The sequence below is a fragment of the Cavia porcellus genome, unplaced genomic scaffold (genome assembly GCF_034190915.1).
Source record: "Cavia porcellus strain 051 isolate PalLab524CR breed Dunkin Hartley unplaced genomic scaffold, mCavPor4.1 scaffold_8, whole genome shotgun sequence".
Lineage (NCBI taxonomy): Eukaryota > Metazoa > Chordata > Mammalia > Rodentia > Caviidae > Cavia > Cavia porcellus.
This window is the reverse complement of record NW_026947491.1, coordinates 56918121-56940118: the sequence shown is the minus strand read 5'-3', so window position 1 is coordinate 56940118 and position 21998 is coordinate 56918121. Positions and strand designations below refer to the sequence as shown.

Sequence of the window (21998 nt, the reverse complement as noted above, 5' to 3'; positions counted from 1 at the left end):
TGCTGATAAATCATAGCTGACTATGTTAGTTGGAGACAGGGCCTGGTCAGAACACGTAAATTGTTAGGGGTGTGACCTGGAAGAGTATTTTCTTGTTTCTGGATCCTACTTTTGTATTTTGCTTGCTGGTTGGCATGCAGTGTGCATCTTTTCTCTGCCATACCATTTCTGCCTTGCAGCCAGTTAACCATGGACTGAATCCACTGAAACTGTGGGATAAAATAAATCTCTCTTCCATTAAGCTGCAGAGGTCAGAAGGTCAGACATTTTGTCCCAGTGATGGAAAAATGACAAATGCACACTTAGAGAAGTCAGCAGAGAAAAGCAATGAACTGTATGGAGAACAAAGAAGCCCATTTATGAGAAAACATGGTAGCATAGGTAGGGCACAGAAATTTTCCAAAGCAACACCATAGAAATGGAAGTTCTCACTTTAAAGAATGTCTTATGGGTCATGGATATAACTCAGGGGCACAGTACCTGTCTGGAAAGCACGAGGTCCTGAGTTCGATTCTCAGTACCCTCCCCACCCCCTAAAAAAGAGTGCCTTATAATTTAAGTTCAGAACATTTCAAGTCGGTTTACTTTTAAAGACACAAGGTTTGAATAGTGCTGCAATAGAGAGGACATAGAAATAATGTAAATTTCCAGAGATAGATGAATGGATAAAGACATATGATATACACATACAATACGATACTATTCAGACTTTAAAAAGAAGCAAGTTCTTCAATAAGTGACAAGAAGCATGGACCTAGAGAACATTTTGCTAAGTAAAATGGGCCAGTACCTTACATGACTCTACATATATGAGGTATCCGAAATAGTCAAATTCGTAGAATCAAAGGGTAAACAGTGATTGCCAAGAGCTGGAAGGGGGAGAGACGGGGAGTTCTAATCCATAGAAAGAACGTTTCAGTCAGGCCAGATGAGAGATAGATCAAAGTCAAACTATGCGAAGCTAAACAAAACCAAACAAACCAATAGGAAAGCTCAATAGACAAATGGGCGAAAGGCTTGATAGGAAGTTCACAAAAGAAGAATCTAAAATATAAAAATCTGTGCATCTATGTTCCTCATGCCTTTTATTCTCTTTAACCAATCCTTTGGGGGCATTCCAAATCCTGGAGGGACTGTTCCCATTGGGTTGGCCAATTCCCAGAGATTGTAACAACTCATCACAGCAATCTTTTCAAATACAAACCAACCAATCCAAAGCCAACATTCCAACCACCATCTTTGTTGGGCTCTCACACTCCAGGCTATCCTCTTCTCTAATACCCTAGAGCCGCACAGCAACGATCTGAGGTGGTACTATGTCCCAGATCACATGAAAATCATTCAAACTAGCCAATTCTGCTCCAATTTACCTTACCTCACTATTATTTCCCAGTGAAACCACAATAAATTCCTTTTGGTCATTTTGCCTCCTGGTGGACCTCAAGAACCCCCTATGTGGTCTCCTACAGTGTGGCTTTTTCCTTAATCTTGGGAAGTCTAACAAATTATCTCTTTAGTGGTAACTGTTTTCTAACTTGTTGGCATTACCACATTATACGCTATATTGTAAAAGAAGGTCTTCATTAGGAATCAGAGAAGTACAAATTAAAATCATACTATATCCCATTCCATACGGACAACTTCAACAGAGGTTAAAATATTTCAAAAGTACTGTTGAACTTGTATAATTAGAAAGCTGATTCATTGTTCATGAATATTATTATCACCATTTTCAAAAATGGGTAGCAATGCATAGTAAAATTGAAGACACAAGTACTCCTAAGTGTATAATTCTAGAAAAACTGCCATATATTTCCATCAAGAGATGTTGCAAAATGTTCATAGTGATGCATAGGAGCACTGTTCTTATTGGCAAAAAACAGAAAATGCCTCTCATATTTATTAAGAATAGAAGTGACATATAGATGGGGATATTAAACGGTGGTATAGCAAACACTTATAATTGAATGCAACAGTGTGAGTGAATTTCAGGAATATACTATTGAATAGAAAAAGTGATCAACATATATATATATATATATATATATATATATATATATGTACATATGATGACCCTTTATAGAAAGTTCAGGAAGATAGAAAACAAGAAACTATTAATAAACACAAACATGAAGTGGTTACCCTAGAGGCAGGTAAGAAGGACAATGATCAGCAACACAACAAAGGTAATTTTTTTCCCTTAAACTTGTAGGCGTTCATTTAATTCTTTATACCTCATACACATTTTACAAACATCCTTTTGCATCTACTGAGTTTTCAACATAAAGAATTGTCAAAAAAGGAAGAAAAGGATAGGGAGACTGGTTTTATAATAGCAAGAGCACAAGTCCTACCATCTTCACTGGTGTGGGGTTCTGTACCAGCCTCCTGGTCCACCTCCTCCAACGTACCGTGCTCACTGTACGGGCTGTCACTGCATAGCAGAAGTAGAAACTTATAAGTCAATTTGTAAACCAAGGTGGAGAGAACTAAAGTGAATGAATGCTACTTTAAGGAAAAATCTAAAACTCTTAATGGTAAAAAAAGTTACTGGATAATCCAAGGATAGGAAGCTACATATTCTCCCTTGATTTTCTGTTCTGTGAGGATAGGCATTATTCTCACAGACTTGACTAGGTTATTTTACAATTCTGCTAAAAGTTCTATTAAGAGGCTAACCTGCAGGAAACTGGTAGCACTACAAATCATTGTTATCCACAGAAATGCAAACTAGTTCAATTAAGATAGACTATGTTGGATTGTTGATCTACAAACAGATCAGTTTTTGTGAATTTAATTCATCATTCTTTTATGAGATGTAAGTTAAGGTTCTTTGGTTTTTCTTTTGAACTGACTGTAGCATCTTTTCAATCATTTCTTGATATGTGTTTATTTCATTTCTACATCTGACACATTATTTTTAGAATTTACCTTTAATACTACCATTATCTATCCTCAAATATATGCTGGTAAAATGCACTGGTCACAAATACAAACCTGTCACTACTATAAAAACTCACTTATAATGCTGGTGTTAGGGGACAAGGGTAACTACTATATTATTGATCTTCTGTTTAAAATGAGCAATACTCAAAGAAAATACTATGTATAAGCAGAAGAACACACTATTACTGGCTAGAAGACTATTATATAGTTTTCTACTCTATTTGGAAAAAACTGTAACTACACAATGTTCTAGAATACAACACATCAAATAATATTGATCAAAAATTCGCTTGGTCTTTGACAAAATGAGTAAGACAGCAGAGCTTACCAATAGAGCCCTAATATTTGAGGATGCTAAACACACATCCAACACTAATCTTAAAACAAATGATTATGAAAATAAAGTTATGTATCTCAGGAGGGCTGGGCTTTATTCATTTATCTTGCCACAGCCAAGCTTTAGTCAGTAACTTGGACATGATGAGTATTCCAGTAAATATTTCTGAATTGAATTTCATGTGTAAAGTTACTGGATACTCTAGAGAACTTGAATCTAGCATCCTTTCTTGTCAATTTGGAAAGCAATATTCCTGGAAATACATAACAGTTTTCTTAAGCATCATACTATGGTTTAAATAAAACAAAAGTATTTTTCCACCTATCAGCTTCTTGTCCCACTTCTACTTAATCCTCTGTAAGGAAATGGGGAAATACAGTATCGTCAGCAGAATCCAGATCGAAGGAGTTAGACATGTCTGTTTCTAGCTGCTGTCAAATCCTGGCTTCCCAGCCAGTTTTTGAGGTACACAGGGAGGCTTCTGAGGAGGAAGACTTATGTAGACTTTCAAATCAGGCATACCTGGGGCTATGCTGTGAATGCACCTTCATAGGTCCTGTGCTGGAAACTTAATCCCCCAACTCACATGCTGAAGGCATTTGGAGGTGGCACTATGAGAGGTAACTAGGGTGTGATGAGGTGATGGGGAGGCATGCTGGAATTAGTAGTTTTTTAAGAAGAGGCAGGGAGACCTGAGCACACCTGTTCCTTAGCTCTTGTGTCTGAAGCTTTCTACCATGTTATGACACAGCCAGATGGCCCTTGCCAAAGGCAGCACCTTGGTGTTAGATTTCCCACTCTCTAGAACTGTGAGATGTAAATTTTGTTTTTTTAAAAATAAGTTACCCAGACTGTAATATTCTATCATAGCAATAGAAAATGGCATAATACACCCGAGGCTGCCTCCAGTTACTACTAATCACCCAGCAGGCTCGTTAGCTTTTCTTATTTGGCAGAATGCTTATGATAAATGAAAGAAAAAATGTGCACTGAGTGTCCAGCACATAACAGGGGCTCAAGGAATTGAAGCTTCTTCTTCTTCTTCTTTCTTTTTTTTTGTATCTTTTCATCGGTACCAGGGTAAATTGAAGCTTCTTTTAATCTATGATTTCTCAGAGTGGTTGAAATTCACATAGTAAACATTGAATAGTGAACCAAACTTTTTAAAGTTTCTGACCTGTGAAATTACTCAACTGAAGATAGTGTTCCTATTTTTAGATTTCTATGGGAGGTAAATATCTGCTATATTTAAAAATTTGTATTCCTAAAAATATTGATATCATGAATTTTTCAATAATAATAATATTGGCCAAGATAATATTCATTAGTAAAAGTTAAAATGAAAATAGGTAGGAATAAAATACATTTGGTTGATAGGGCTCTCTTAGAATGAGAATATTAACTTTATATGGAATCAAAACTATCTGATTTTGAACGGGAAATAAAATCTGTTAACCGCTTATCTTTTCTGGAATTATGTAAGAATTAATATAGATCTGTATGATCAAAATCTTTATTCTCCACAGAAGCCATGCAAGTAGATTTATCTAAACAGACACAAACCTTGGAGAGAAGCGTGAGGAACAGGAGTTTGCATAACCGCATACCTGTGCTGCCACGGATCTCAGCATGCTCCCTTGTCTCAAATGTTACTGCTGCTGCTGCTGATTTTTTTTTTAAACTGGAAGCACTGAAGGCATATGGATACTTCTCCCTTCTTTTTCCTAATTCAGTTCGTATTTGTGCCTCTATGTTATAGATATGTGTGTATGAACAATTTTATTTTATATTTTATTTTTTGGCAGAAAGAGAACTAAAATTCTTGACTCACCAGTAGTCATCTCCAGCCATACATTTTTCATAAACTGGGCCATCCAGTTCTTTAGAATCTGGGAAAATGGCCTCATGATGGATGATAATCGTCTTTACTATTTCGTTCACATGTGCTTGGCAAGACACCTGGTCCTGTATTTCTGGGACAGGCATCAGTGTGGGGCCAAAGCAAATGGCCAGGTTGTAAGGGTCCATCATGTTCTCATCGCTGTACTGGGAAAGACTTCGAAAGGAAGCAAGAAAGAAATTGTAAAAGAACAAGAGGAAAAAAAAAAAAAGAAAACATGTTAAGAATATTTCATATTCTGAAAACACGATTTTTACTAGAAGAATAAAATGATATACTATCTTGCTGGTTCCTAAACTTTTTGGCAAGTGTGTAGATTGCAGGGAAGGGTTCAGAATGATTTTAAAAAGCGGGCGACCTAGATCCCTGGCCTGTGCAGCGCACAGCAGGGTTTATGCTGGTGGGAGAATCGAATGTGGCTATTGACCTGATAAGAGACACAACTCAGGCGGTAATAGGAGTCATGCGAGGGGCTAAAACCACAGATGAAGGTTTACTTGCTTCCTGCCCCTCAACTACTGCTGTGTGCCCCAGACCTGTACTGTACAGGGATCCCTGTTCGGTAACACTTAGAGATGGCTCTCTAAAAAAAGTAAAATGACTTAGAATCTTCAACTCAGTAGAAACTGAGAGGGGAATACAGGTGCTCTTTGCTTAATGAAGTGGTGTTTTCTAAGTTGTGAGTTGATAGAAGAGCCACGTTGATGGAGATCGGGATCACTAGGAAATTTTATGGTCAGAGTCAAATTCTGGGAAATACAGTGTAATTTCCACAGAGCTATACAAACGTCTTTGATAAATTTGTTTTTGCACCATTCAAAAATACCTTAGATTTCAGTTTTCTTTAACAAGCCATGAAAAAAGTTCAGAGGAAAACAGAGGTCATTTTCTTTGTAAGTATTGAAAGGGAATGGATAACAATTTCAGGCTTTATTACCTGTTTTTGGGTAAATCTACCAACACTAGGTTATGTCACAAAAGACACTCAGTGCAAGAAATGGGGAGGAGAAACCAGTTACTTCATTCTATTTAAGGCAGACAAACTTTGGGAGAGATTTCTAGTTACCTACAACTAATCACTTTTTTTTTTGGTACTGGGAATCAAATTCAGGGCCTCATACTTTCTAGGCAGACACTGTGCCACTGAGCCATAGCCCCAGCCCTCTGCTACTAACTTCTAAACACAATGTAATGAACATTTAGGAAATATTTTTGTAGGCAATTCAAAATCAGCCAGTTCTTTCTTGCAATGCTTCTAACACATGGGTATACTATTCTAGGGAGAGTTCAGAAATGTTATCTCTCAGTGTATAGAATGTCAGTCTTGAAAGGAAATGTAAAATCCAGGTGAACAGATGACAAATGGAAGTAAAAAAAAGGAGATTCAGCTACTTTTGTGGTGACAGCCACAAAGAAACTGAGATACCACCTGGCTCGATATTTAACCCCTTTTCAGAAATCGGATAGTCTAGAAAGCAGAAAATACAAAAGCATAATTTCCATAGCTAACATATGTCTCTCCCTTCTGCCATTTCTGAAACACGCAGTCTTACAAAAAAGTTCATGATAACAAATGATCGTGTTACAGATGATCCTGAAAATGGGAGCAGGAGGGAGAAGCGAGATTCAGGATAAGAACGATCCAATTTTCAAGACACACTTGAGCTTGGCAGGGAGACTCACACTTCATGTTTCTAGGTCACTCATTCAGGGCTGGCTTGAAAAGAAAAGCTCTGATAGAAAAACATTATTCCTAAGTTTCAATTTTACAATGAAAACTAGCTAATATCACTCCCTCTCCCTCATCTCAGTGCTAGAGATTGAATGCAGGGCTTTCCACATGGTAGGCCAGTGCTCTGCTATTGTGCTGCATCTCTAGACCCTCAACCTTGTTTCAAGCTTCCTGTTCCATCTCCTGACCTAGAGGCTGGGTCTGTGTATGCGGGAAGGTGAGAGCATCAGGAGACATTTTTGAGCAGAACCAATTGAAGCAATGCCAGCTGTCTGACTTCTGGTATGTTTACCATTTTGTTGAAATTATCAATGAATTATATTCAGGTTTCTAGAACTTGCCTAATTAACAGGTTGTTTTTCTAATCCATTGTGTTACACTGGTTCACAGTCCATTCACTTGGGTGCATCAGGGATCTATGGCAGGAACAGCATGGAGAGAGCCAGCAGCAACATAGGATACCACAGTGGGGTTTTGGGGGTCAACGCATGCAATCGAAGGTAAAGGCAAGCTACTGAACCTTTACAACTTCTGAGCAACTAGACATATTTAAAGGTAAAAATGTATAGCAGCTTTGTAACTAAGCAGTTTACACTTATCTTTCTAGATACCACTTATTTCCAGTGGCGAATTCTGTATAAATGGGTTCCTACGGCTATCTGGGAAAGTTTGGCAGCACAGGGTGAACAGTAGAGCCCCATGCTGTTTGGTTTTCTGCCACCATTTCCTCACTGTATGATGCTTGCTTGTTGGGGCTAAGTTACTTTCAGCACCAGTCTGCAGGGTTATAGTAGATCTCCATGATGTTTGAGTATGCAAAACCAGGGAAACAGAGATGAGAAAATAACCTAAATTTAGGAAGGGAAAATCCAAGCCATCTGAGAAGGCACTTCTCCAATTTGTTGTCTCCTTCGATTTCTTTATTTCCAACTGCTTAACTGAAATGTTGCACGGCAAGGAGACTCTTAGGTAGGATTTGGGGAAGATGTTCTCATAATGGAGCCCATATATCAGAAAGAAACACAATTTAAAAAATCAAACTGCCTAAACCCAAACAGTAAAATTTTTCTTTAAGAAAAATGCAGTGCATTTAAGATGTATCATTTTAGATAATATTTTAGAAATATTTTCTTTTTATCATGGTGAATTTGCAGAAAAATATTTTTGGATCTCTGTATAAATCTCATTTATGATTTCTCTGCATTTCAACTACAACATTAAAATCATAGAAATTTGCTGCAATGAAAAAGTGACTTGCATCATTTATTAACTTTGGATGGAAGATGAAAAAAAATCATACATTTTACTGGGAAGCACTATTTTTAGTAACATTTGGGTATTTTTGCATTTATGGACAGTCACATTTGTGTATCTGGAGTAATGCTTTCATCTATCACACAAAGACCTTGTTCTGCTGAGGAAAAAATGTACCTTGTCAAAAAATGTCCACGGTCAATCATTTTTTCCTTTGACTCTGCTGACAGATGGAACCCAGTGTGCCACTGCTGACAGACAGGACCCAAGAACACAGACAGAATTTAGACGGGCATTCTGGCAGAGCACTAGTGTACTTACTGATTGAGGAAGGCAAAGAGGTACCTCATCACTATCAGGACCGACCTGGGCAAGGTCAAGAGGAGTTTGCGGATGTGAAGCGCCCTCTCATAGAGATTATCTATTCCTGCAGACCGAAAATGACATGGTCAGCATCGTTTAACTTCTACATTTAAAGCAGATCACTGCATCACGTGTGTTATAGGAAAACATCTGAACATTAAACAATTTACTTTGCCCTTGGAAAGATGCAGTCGTAATTGATACAGTGTGCAAGTGATTATTTGGGTGTGCCAGCACTTCTGAGGGCATTTCCTTTGACTCATCCCTGATTTCCGGTCTTGGCATTGAGAAATTCAGTCCTCTAGGTTTAAAAATAATTTCTCCCTTGCTGCTAACTCTAAAGTTTGCATTTGAGATGGTTTCACACCTTTTTGCTTTTCTACATATAAACTGAAGTATCTTTCTGGGAAATAGCACTTCTCCCCCATCATTATTCATTAATTCATCATGTCTTTATTATTACATCTATTACTGTGTTCCAGTAATGTGCCAGGTTTTGAATCATTTCTCAAAACTACCCCAAGCATTCTGTTCATATGAATTTTTATCTTGTATGTTAATTTTTCATCAACTTTCAAAGACAATTTAGGAGAGATCACTAGGTTCCAAGAACTGAGTTAAACATGAATGCATTAGTGATACAATTCCTGCATCATAGAAAATTTGCATTTAGGATTATATATTTCCCTGTCCCACATTCTTTGTGGGATGGGGAGATCCGTGAAAAAGGGAGTCCTGGGAAGGACTTCATAGCTTTGTTTTCCCTCTTTGTTAATATGAATCCTCCAAAATATTTCAATACTAATGTACTTGTGAAACAGCAGCACAAAGTTTATTACCTCTAATCTATTACACCATGGTATTTTCAAGTTTGCTGTGTAACTTAGGACCTGTGCACGCAAGCGGGCAAGGCAAGTTCATCTCCACTAAACAGAGTAAGAAGCAAGCTGTTGGGGAATGACTAACCCCAGAGTAACTGGTTGGAACCAGTGGAGCTGGGCCTAGAACTTCTTTTCTGTTTAGTAAGTCTGGTTATTTTTCTTGGAGTTTCAAGTATCTTTATAAAGTATAGCTTTGAAGACAACTAATAAACATATACTTTAGAAAATATCTTTGAAATTCCATACAATTTCATATCACATATTTGTTCCAAATTGCTCTCGAGATAAAGATGAATCCTAGCAGGAAATTCTCAGTCCTTAGGTTCTGACACCACAGTCAATTGATTCTACACAGGTTTTCCTTTTGTTTTGCTTTTAACTTTCTCCTACCCACAAAGGCAGGTATCCCCAGGCGATTTCTATCCAGTTCTCTTCAATGGCAATTTCAACTGATCTCAAAGGCAAAATCATCAATGCTACCATGGCATCTTTGCTCCAAGCTATACTTATAAAGATCCTTGAAGATCCAAGAAAAATAACCAGACTTATTAAACAGAAGACAGATTCTAGGCCCAGCTCCACTCATTCCAGCCGATTCCTCTGGGGAAAGAAGTCTGGTTGTTTGTACCTCTGGATAGCTCACTGCCAATTTCCTCACTGAAGTTTTATTTCTCATTTGGACCACCATAATACTTTCCTAACTCATTTCTCTTTCCTGTGTATCTTGGTCAGTGCTGTTCAACCTTGACTTGGGTTTGCTTCGATAAGTTTTTTTTAAAATGCTGATGCCCAGGATACTTTTATGCAGTCAAGGTTAAAACTACTGTCTTAACTAACACATTTTAGTGGGATTTTCAGTGCTGGTTTCAGCTGCATTCCACTTATCAAACTGGGCATTTTATATTTTCCTCTGCACAGCAGAAAAGTTACAAAAATATATTAGGAATATTTTTGCTCAACCACAAATCAATTTGCAAAACAGCAAATAATTTATCAGGTTTCCTGGGAAAGAATATTTAACCACCTATCAGTCCAATTATTTAAACACAGGATGATCAAATATTGCATATTTTTGCTAATTTTTATAAGAATATAACAGGAAATATAAAAATGATAATTTTATCAAATTTATTCAATGCAAGATGATGCCTGCTCAAGCGACTCTAGGTACAGTCAGCACATAAACAAACGCGTAGCCTGTGTAATGCTCTGAGTAAATTGTTAAGTAGTTTAAATCATCACTTTGAAGCGTGCCATAGTTGGAACTATAGCTATGTTACCATTGAGAAAATGTGATTTCAGAAACGCTTTAATGATGGTGTAAGTAAAACATCTCTCCTGTAACATTTTTAATCTTTGAATACAATATACAAAAAGTATATTTTTTATAATTAATATTGTGACTGTAGTAGCAGTTATTTGATACATTGTGTTCTGTGTCTTTATTTGTAAAGTATTTTAAAATGGAAAAATGCACTATGAACAAGGTAGGTTAGGGTCACATCTGATAACTGTAAGTATTTTGCTTATATACCTTCCAGCCAATGTCTTTTTTCCTGAAAAAGGAATAAGATGATTTTTAAAAAGTTATTAAATAAGTATACACATTTATTCAACCCAGAAGGACTCAATCAAGATTTGGACTCAATTTACTTTCTGAGTCCTATCTAGAAGGATCAAACATGCACTCAGTGATAGGTACTTGGGAACCCCCACTAAAAAGAGGAAAGATAAAATACTTGCAAATAAAGGAACTTGTGATTCACTAGGAATTTAATGGAAGAATTATATGTATTGATACTATATATTTAGATATAGTTTGATTACTATTTCATATCAGAAAGTAACTGGTTAAGAGTTCATTACCTAGAATGCCTGACTGCTTAAAAAAGCACAGTGGTTGTTGTTTTATGTTAAAGAGCAAAAAATAATTTAGCACACGTGTTTCTAGAAAAACCTATCTTTAAAACGGAGTAAAAAAAAACTCTCAAAGGTAGGAATTACACATACTATAATCCATTCTTAAAAATATCAAAAATTATTAGCATGTATCCCTTTGCTGATTTTGAAATGCTTTTGCTTTTCTTATCTCAGTTTTCTGTCTTCCTTTTTAAAAAAATCTTTTCCCTCTACTCCCTTTCACAGATACATTTTCCATCTTCCCATCTCCACAATCAGTTCTAAACTTAGTTCTTCTTCCTTGTAAAGGCAGTTTCAACATTTAAACCAACTTCATAGCAGCATTATTAATAACCAAAAGGTGGAAATAACTCAGATGTTCATAGATCACTGAACAGATAAACAAAATATGTCATATATATTATATATATATATATATATGAATATTACTTAACTTTAGAAAAGAAGATCATTCTAACATATATTACACAACATGGACGAAGTGAAATAAACCAGCTACAAAGGGACACATATTACATGTTTCTATATATATGAGACTAGGCAAATTTATGGATACAGAAAGCAGGAAAGACATTGAAAGCCTGGGGGGAGGGAGACATGACAAGTTATTTTTTAATGGGGAAAGAGCTTCTGTTTGGTAAAAAATATTCCTGTGATAATCATGATGCCTGCACAGTAAGGTAAATGTACTTAATGCTTCTGAACTCTTCACTGAAAATGGTGAATTTTATGTCATGTATCTTTTGCCACAAAAAAAATAAACACTTGAAGAGTCTATGGGATGCAAATGAAAGATTTAAAAGTTAAAAGCAACAGCAATATGAAAGAGTGATACCAAAAAGACACTTAAAACTGTGTGAAGTAACTTATATTCTCTATAACTACAATAAACATAAGTCAAAGCAAAACAGAATTGCTGGCATTTCTGAAGCAGCAGCAAATCTACCTGTCCCAAAGGCCTCCATCCTGTGAGCAGGACGAGATATTTACCTGCAGCACACATCCTGCAGAAGCTTTGCTCCTGGACAAATGGCTCATTTACTCTTTCGAGTCTAGTTAGTAGGTCAAAATTTATGACACTTTAACTAATGTGCATTCCTAGCTGGCAATTCATGATTTTTCAGTTTCACGGTAGATGTAAGGGTGGATCTTTCTTCCCCTCAGAAAAGCTGATAGTGGGAGAAGTCAGTATTTTATTTGGGTTATCTTTTTCTTTTTCTTTTTTTTTTTTTTTTAATCAGTACCAGGGATCAAACTCACGACCGCCTGCCTGCTTACAAAGCAGGCGCTTATGCCGCTGAGCTAAATCCCCAGCCCCTTATTTGGGTTATCTTTTAAGCTAGGATTTATTTCCACAATTCAGGGTCTGGTGTAATTAGGTAAAAGTGACATCATTCAGTCAAAGTTCCCAGTGTTAATTTATTATGCTCTTTTCCCAACAATGCAAGTTTCTCACATCAGCATCTTAACTTGGCAACATGAGAATGTGACAGTTTCATGAAAGTCTGTGAAAATTCACCATAAAATGCATGGTACTTCAGAGAATGGCAAAAAGTTCAAATGACCCTTACTCTGAAAATTTCATATTTCCAGAAAACAAACAATAAATCACAAGATGAAAGTTTATACTTAAGGATGAAGACAAGGAAACAATATCCTTGGTGATCACATTGAGAAACCATTTATTTAAAAGCAGGTACATAAACATTTCTGAGCTCTAGAGCCTAACCAGTAGCACTCAAGGTAAATTTAACAGTCCCACAGCATTTTAGGTTCACTCTAACAATATCAAGGTGTTGAGCAATTGCTTGTATGGTTAGTGTGCATAGGAAAAGCAAAGACAAAAAACAGAGCTATGTCCCAGTGTAAATCAGTGCTTTGACATGAGTTACCAGTTACTCTCCAAGGTAAGAAATAAATGCTTGGAAACCTCCATAATTGGCTGGTAACAGAAACTTCTGTGAATCAATCTATGGCTTTTTCTCCTAGTTAAATAACAGTCTACATAAATAAATATGTAAATAATGTTTCCTGTTCTGCTGACTTATTAAGGTTAGTAGAGATACTGAATCTTAGCCTACAAAGTTTTACCTATTTGGATATCCAAGGTATTAATATTTGTAAAATAAAAGAAATTGTAAGAACATTATTCTAAGACATCAAACAGAAATGTAGCATTGAGGGAGAAAACCACTGTGTATGTCAATAAAGTTGACAGAATTTTTAATAACAATAAGATATACTACAGCACAAGTAAAAGATTTCAAAAGCATTTTTCATAAAAGAATCAGAAGTGAACAAATACATGAATGCACTAAGAGGTATATCACAGTATTTTGTCTGATTACCAAACCACTAAATCTATCTAAATTTCTAAAACTAGTGGGTTTATTACAGGAATAGAAACCAGTATACAGACACTGAAAGCTGAATTTTGAAAAATGATTTTGAAAAACACTGATCTGAGAAAATATTAACATCCATGAATTAAACAAAAAGGTTTATAATGAGTCAGTATGGCATGATATAATTTTATTTATAATAGCCTCATTGAGATATAATTCATAGTTGTATAATCTCACTTCAATTAACATTAGAATATTATCATCACTTCCAAAAGAAACTCATATCCATTAACATAGGATATGATATCAGTTTTGGTATGATATGTTTTTATTATGAATATGAAAGAGTTATATATTCATATAATAGATTATCTAGTAATAAAATGCAATGAAGTACTAATATATGCTATAATAGGAAGTATTGATACATAGTACATTGTACTTAAAGCCTGGCACAAAAGACCACAGATTGTATGATTTTATTTATATGAAATGGTCAAAACAGGCACTTTTGAAAGATTAGTGATTGCCTAGGACCAGGGGTGGTAATAATTATAGTTAAATGGAAAGTGAGTACTGATGTTTGCTAATTAGAGTATCTTTGGGAATAATAAAAATGTTTTAAAACTGATTGTGATAGTGGTAGCATAATTCCATGAATAGATTTTATTAGAATTATATTGAAATCTTTTAAAGTGCACAGATACAGATGTGATCCCCAGTACCAAAAAAAATAATTTTTATGATCATGTATTAATGATCATATATTAATTTCATAATAAAACACATATTTTTATTTCCTTAAAATGTATTTATTAGTACATGTTTAAATTTTAAGGTATAATAATGATATTATATTGTATATGAACATAAAATGTAATATATATAAAATATATACATGCTATTGTTTCTCTGTGGGTGGTGGTATGATGGGTGATAGCATTTTGTTCTATGTGCTTTTGAATATTTTTCAAGTATTTTACCATGACTACAGATTGTTTTGTGATATGAAATATGATAGAGGAAAAAAAATCCCCAAACCCTTCATTTCCAGGGACATCAATCAGATGATGCTGAAGGGCTGGCACAGGGACAAGTGGAGCAAAAGGAGCCAAGAAATGAAAATTGTTAAAGGGGTGACTGAGTATATGGAGTCCATCATATTATTCTTTCTTCTTTTACAGATACTTTATTTAATACAAAAGTTAAAAAGAAGGTATGTTACAAACAGTATGGATACTACAGTTTCACATTGGCTTCAAAAAAAGTTATGTGCACAAGAATATAAAAACAGCCTTGAAGCAAATGTAGCCAAAACCATTGGTTCTCTTTAGGCAGTAACATCTGGAGGGGCAATTTTCTATCTTACATGCTTTGGTGTATTTTTCAACTCCTCCACTAACTTGAAGGTTGGTTTTGCGATCAGAAAAAAAAATCTCCTATAAAAATATTTTCTCATGCCTAAGTAGTCACCTAAATAATAATGTGTTGTGCAAAATGAAGTGCAAATGTTTCATCTCGGCTCACGGCTCTGAGGAAGCCAGGAAAAACCATGAATTACTTGAGTAATTACTTGGACTTACGCCTTAGGGGAATCTCAGAGCTGGGATACACGAACATGTTGGAAGCTGCCCAAACTTTGTGGGTATGACCTGGAGCATTCACAAAACCATTCATAAAGTAGATGGTTTTAAAAAAAAAAAAACAAACCAGCAACAATGAAGAGCAAAAAAACAGAACAACTCTTGGATAAGAAACTACTAAATTTGTCATTGCCAATTTATAGCTGATTACACTTACGTTTTCATCCAGTTGTAGTGAATTGGGGGAATGGATATGGTTCATTTTAAAAATGAATGCTAACCTACATTTGTCCCCTTTAGTATTTTTTTGTAAATTTCCAAAGAATGCCGTTATTTAGGGGCACAAACATGGCCCCTAAACATGGCCCCCTAAAGGATAACTTAGTGCACGCGTGTACACACACACACACACACACACACTTCTTTCCCCCCAATAATGCAAAAATAGGAAAGCAAAAGGCAGTGGACGCTACAGGAACTTACCTGACCTTCTAGAAAAGATAAAAAGGGAAGATTTTTTTCCTATACAAAGTAACATCACACGAAATTTCCTTAACTGGGGCAATTATGGCAATGCTACAAGATGACATGGATAAAAACATTCTGAGATTTGTTTCCCCTAAAATTTCTAATTCTTGATGTTTCTATAATATACGAATTTAGACTGCCTTTATTCATGAATATCTTCTTTTTCCTGCTAGTTTTCAAGTCTCCTAAATGAAAGAATGAAGTTCTTAAGTCTTCAGATTTTTTGCATATTGTAGACAATCTATCAACTTAATTGAATTATCAAAATGATTTGATATCATTGTAATATCAATGATAAATGATATACTGTATTGAGAATCTAGGAAGAAATGTGGATACACATGGTCATGTTGGTAAAAGCAAACGCTTGCCTTGAGATAAATCAGAAATAGGATTGCGGTCTTTTTAAAGAGGTTAGAGTTTAGAAGGAAAGGGATTATTATATAAAGGAGGTATTAAACAAAGAAGTTGTTAATGCCAATGAGTTCTCAAAAAGTCAATCTACTTAGACTAAAAACAGGATAAACAGGGAAAAATAAGATTGATACAAGTGGCTCAGCACCTATGAAACTTTGGAACTACAGCACTAACAAAAATATTTTAATACAGGGGCTGGGGATTTAGCTCAGCGGCATAAGCGCCTGCCTTGCAAGCAGGCAGTCGTGAGTTCGATCCCTGGTACCGATAAAAAGAAAAAAAAAATATTTTAATACTATGAAAAATACTACCATAGTTAACTGGGACGTATATATCTTTGCAGCCTTGAATTTCAGGGCTCTTGCTTCTTCTTTCAAGATACAGGTTCTGTAAACAGTGATACAGACTGTTTTCATCCAAGTTAACTGAAAATTTATTAATTCATTGATTGCATTACTCTAGTATTTTGATAAAGGGGAAAAATATTTTTTGAGCTTCTTTATTTGTGCTTGCAGTATCTCAGGCTCCACTTCCATGGAAGATACCTCTGTACATTTTTTGTTTTCTTCTATGACCTACATATTTTGCTAAACTTCATTTTAACTTTGAGAACACATACCTTTGTTTCAAAACATTTAATATATTGGGAAAACTCATGCTGGAATAAATACAATTTCCGGGTTACGATATCATCATTTCTAAATGCAGCTGGTGGAATTATGTCAAAGAAACATGTGTTTGCCAGAATAGATAGATTGGTAAGTGTTTAAACCAGGTATTGGCATATGTGACCTGAGTTTGCAGTGGGAACAGCTATAATAGCCGTAATAATGACAGTCAGCAGCATGTACTGAGGCTTACTACAGGGCTAGGCGGGATGTTAAGCAATTAAGTGGATTATCTCACTTATTCTTCACACAGACTCTATGAAGTAAATGAAGAGATAGCTGCTTTTAATGAGATTACGTATTAATCTTTATGCAAATTTACACAGCTGGTAAAGCTAGGACTTGAACCTAAATATTTCTGACCCTATGGCCTTGGTTATTAATAACCATAACAAAATAGTGTTTCTCACCCATAAATGATTCTATTAGTGGAACTGACAATGTAGCCCAATATTCTTTGTCCAACTGATACTGCATATAAACATTAAAACTGACATAGACCCAGAAAATCATGTTATAGAGTACTTATTTTTCCAGAATTAACTTATCTGGCTAGGATGTGAAGGAATTCTTTGGACATGGCCAAAGGAGAATTCCAGAAGTGTGACACCTCCTTTTCAGTTCTTTCCAGCTAAGCCAGAGGTCTGCTGTGATGACTCAGGCTATGCAAGAGCTTTGGAGTGAACACACAGGCACACTTCTAAGTTCCACACAGCATATTCGATGAAGGGGAGAGAATTTTAAATGTGGCATTGACATCAACTGAAGATAGGGCTTTAAGCGCAGATGCTAACAAAAGAAATTTTGATACAATCTCGAGTTTTCACTTCACTTGCAATTCTATTTAACAATTATGTACTGAGCACTTACTATGCATCTGGAATTTGCTGTGGCAAGGGTTAGGGCTAGCAAATTGAGTAAGCCATCATGATCTCACAGGACTGTGGAGCTAAATGTGGGCATGTTACGAGCATAACCACACCAGGTACTCTTCTCGGTACATATATTAACTCATTTAGTTCTCATAACCATATAAAAAAGAAAGCAATGTTCTGCTTGTTTTATCAATGAGGACACTGAAGTGCAGAGAGCTTAATAAACTTGCCTGTAGTTACACAGCTGGTAAGTAAGTGGTGGAGCTACGATTTGAACTTGATCTGTCTTGGTCCAGAACCCATGTTCTTGACCTCTTCCCTAAACCCACTCTCTAGTGGAAGGAGACAGAGGAGGCAAAAACTTATAATGTAGGGTAATCAGAAGAATCAGAGAGATGTGAACATCATGGAATATCAGTAGAGGAGAAAGTGATTAATTCACTCGGGGTGGTGGGGAGGATGGGTGTTCTGGGAGAAGTGCCATGTTGGCTAAGCCTTCATATCACATGTCCATGGCTATTAGGTAATAGAGGAAACAGCTGGCAAAGGTATGGAGTTAGGAAAGGACCTGGTCTTTGTGTACTCTGTTATACTATTCCATATATTTAAAAATTACCAAAAAATAGGGTAGGGAGGCCAGATACCTGCATAGCAGCAGGTAGAGATCAGATGGAAGAAAAGATCAGATGCAGAAGGAATTCCATTTTATAAACTAGCCACACCAAGAAGTGTGGTAAACACTGAGACAGGTTTCTAATAGGGGAAACAGAAAATACTGTCATCCTCCTTTTTGAATTTAGTTGTGGTGGAGAATATGGAATGATGCAGACTGCGATTTGCGGAGAGTGGACAAAATCTAGAACTAAGGAGTTTTCCTAAGAGACTGTGATAGCTCCAGTGGGAAGCCGATGAAGGGAATGGGGATGAAGCAGGGATAAGAAGAGAGATTTCTTTACAGTCAAGTCAAGGAACCTGTTAACCCAGATGGTGGTGGGCGGGGCAGTGGCGTTTACTCCATGAAGAGTAAACCCTGATTTTTATGAAAACCTGTGTGCTTGAAGTTATCCTGGACTCTCACCTGGGAACTTGGACTTAAGAGGGGCACTGCAATTTTAGAGTTGCAGAAACTAATTGTGCTTAATAATCCATTCTTATATAGTGTTTTTTTGTGTACTGCTGTAAGACACTGCTAAAAAAAGCAGCAATGCTTTACTTTGCTGATGATTATTGGTTTTGTAATATATGCTACACAGTTCCAGAGCAACACTGACTATGATTGGGGGATCCCTTAATTGCTACCTAGTATTCCTGTACTCTGTCATCCCATTTTACCTTTTTTCTTGAAGTAACATTCAAAGATGAGTAATTTGGTCTACTTTTAAAACTGGTTGAGAACAATACAAAACCAAAAGCCAAAAAGACTCCGCCCTTCCATGTTTGTAGCTTTCTCTTCTCTCTTAGGCAGCTGGCACCTGCCTGTCTGCTTCACTCTGGCAACTAAGTGGTCAACTCCTGATTCTATGGAGCCTGAAGTTCTTCAGCCTGCAGCAAAGCCCACTCAGCTATGGGTGAGGCCACAGCTGGGAGGGTGACTCATACTGGTTCCAGAAAGAAAACAAATGGCCTCAGAAATATGGTGGCAGCGGGGTAATGGAGGGGTATGTGGAGGAGGACTGCTACCTTTTCCAGGAAGTTGGTTAGTGAAATAATTCTGGTGGAAAAACTAAGAAAAAAATGTACTTACTGATACAAGAAATCAGATCATTAAATCTTTCCTTAGGAAAGAGGGGATTTTCCAGCCCACGGAAATAGAGCTTCAGAACGCCAGCAACTGAGTTAATATCATGGTTACTCTGGTCATCAGCCAGAGGATTTTCACCTAGAAAAAAGAGGTTTTAGATACACAGTGCTTCCGTCTCTTTTTTCTCACAAGAATCCCCCTTTCTCCTTCTCCTTCTTTCTCTTATATATATATATATATATATATAATATATATATATATATAATATATATATATAAATATACACATACATTGCTATTTCTATATACACATGAATCTTTTAATTATGCTTTATGAAAGATTATATGGTACTAAAATTAAAATAATTGGTTTAGATATTCCACCCCATGATTAACCTAAAAATAGTTAGCTAAAATAAAGCTTTAAAAAAATATTATACTACTAAATACTCCCTCACAAGTTACCCAAATCTTAAAATAAAATACTGTGGCATTTATAATTTTACCAAACATTTTTTGAAGCTAAAATTGGTAACAGTTTGACATGACTTCAAAAATTACATTCTGTGTCTTATCCTACTAGGAAAAACACACAATAAAGGCCTATCTAGCTATGTTACATGGGTCAACAAATTTATTAAAAAATCAAACATTAACTATGAATGCCTATAATTAAATAACAGGTATTTCCTAAAGTAGCATGGTGGTATTCACAGTACATCTGAAAGCCAGCTTGAACAGTGGGAAATTATGAAATCAGGCAAAGAAATTCAAAAATATACCTTGAATGGTATCAAGGCATTTTTATGAAAAATAGCTATTAAAAATGTATCACAAATATGAAATTATGTTTTTGTGGTAAACAGTTTTAAAATAGGTAACTACATTGGTTATTTCATCTTTCTGAGAATTAACTTGAGATAAAATCCTTTAAAAGGCCAACACAATGTGTAGCTTTAAATCAAACTCCATTTTTAAATTCACAAATCTACTAAAGTTCTCAGAGTGTGCCACAGTATTTTAATATACTGCTTGCCTCTAAGTGTACTTTATTTCTAGAAGAGCCCTCCATTTCTAGGGCAGGAAAGTTCATACTTAATATGAACTCATCAGCGTTACTACTATTGTTGTTTTTTGTTTACTGTGAGAAACCATATCTAGCTCTGCTCTAAATACCTATTGGTCAGGGAACCTGGAACAGCAAAAAAATAACATCGCTCCAGTTTAGCTCTTCAACCAAGATTTCAAACTTTAGAGGGTTCTACAGCACCCTAATACCAGGGGAAATAGAAGAGAAAAGTAGCTCTTCTTCATGGGGTGACCACCCTGCATCTTTGCCTTGACCTCCAAATACATGAACAAAGGCATAGCTGTCCCAGAAGAGGGTGCCATATGAATTACCGTATTTGGGGAGAATTTTTAACTAATGGCTATCATGAAAGAGTTAGGCATTTCCACAGGTTATGCTTACTGCTCATACTCGACAATCATGCGTGAGGAAACTGAGACTCAAGTAATAACTGAGTTACTTGACTCAAATCCTGTTATTAGTAAATGAGATTCTGATTTGATTTTAGGTATTAATAACACTAAAACATAGGGTTTTGCTAGTCAACATATATTAATTGAAGACTGAGTAAGATTTATGGACAACCAATAGTGAACATGAACAAAGCACGAGCTGTATCACATGGAAGGAGTCTGGGAATGGAAGAAGAGGAAGAAAAAGAGCTCCTGACAATAGAAGCAGAGTCAGGAGGAGCTGCCCCACACACCTGCTGACTAGGCCAGGCCACCCTAGTGTCTTTTGGAGGCCTTTCAGGGCCATCTTGACACATGTGTCATGGGTGATCAATGCCAGGATACAAAACTCACATGCTTTTCTACCTTAATAACAAAGACTTACGATTTGGGTCTTATTCTTCAGCTATTCTAATCGATGGTTACACTAGGCTTTCAGGGGATACAGGGTAAGTATGCCTCTGCACAACATGGAATACTGACTTTTAAAGATGTCTTGCTTACAGATACAGACAACACTTACCTCTCTCAAACGAATTTTTAATATCATTTACTTCCACTTGGGAACCAGACACTCGGAAAATCCCTTGATGCTGAAGACCTAAAGGCAACAAAAGAAAGAGGATGAGAAACCCCATCACATTCTTGGGTCTTCTTTTTTTCTAGAAGTGAGATGAAAAGGCATGTTTACTGAAACATTCTGCACCACTATTTTTTAAGTAAGAAATCTGTAGTGTAACAGATTCTGTGTTCATGCCCGCTAGCTATGTGACACGCTTCCCCATTTAATTCCAATTTAATCAATTTTACCTGAGCAATTATACTCAGAATCTTATGGACGACCACAGTTCTGTCCTATCCATGCCCACTTTGAGATTTCCCATCCCCCTCCCCCCACTTTAGACCCACCTTACCTTATGGTTTTTCTCTATAAAAACTCCTAGAAAAGGCAGGGTCCCCAGTACCACACTCAGGACCCCTTCTATCT

At 36.2% G+C, this 21998-nt stretch overlaps 1 protein-coding gene across 2 annotated transcripts in view; it reads right to left on the bottom strand.

Moving 5' to 3' along the window:
* Positions 1–21998, bottom strand: part of Srgap1 (SLIT-ROBO Rho GTPase activating protein 1) — a 288940-nt gene that overhangs the window by 33708 nt on the left and 233234 nt on the right. For both annotated transcript variants that reach the window (XM_003476114.5, XM_003476115.5), the window contains exons 14-18: positions 21534–21611; positions 19494–19628; positions 8491–8596; positions 5115–5339; positions 2355–2434 (exon numbers count right to left, since the gene is read on the bottom strand). In XM_003476114.5, the coding sequence (XP_003476162.1) occupies positions 2355–2434; positions 5115–5339; positions 8491–8596; positions 19494–19628; positions 21534–21611 (624 nt within the window). The remainder of the gene's footprint in view (positions 1–2354; positions 2435–5114; positions 5340–8490; positions 8597–19493; positions 19629–21533; positions 21612–21998) is intronic.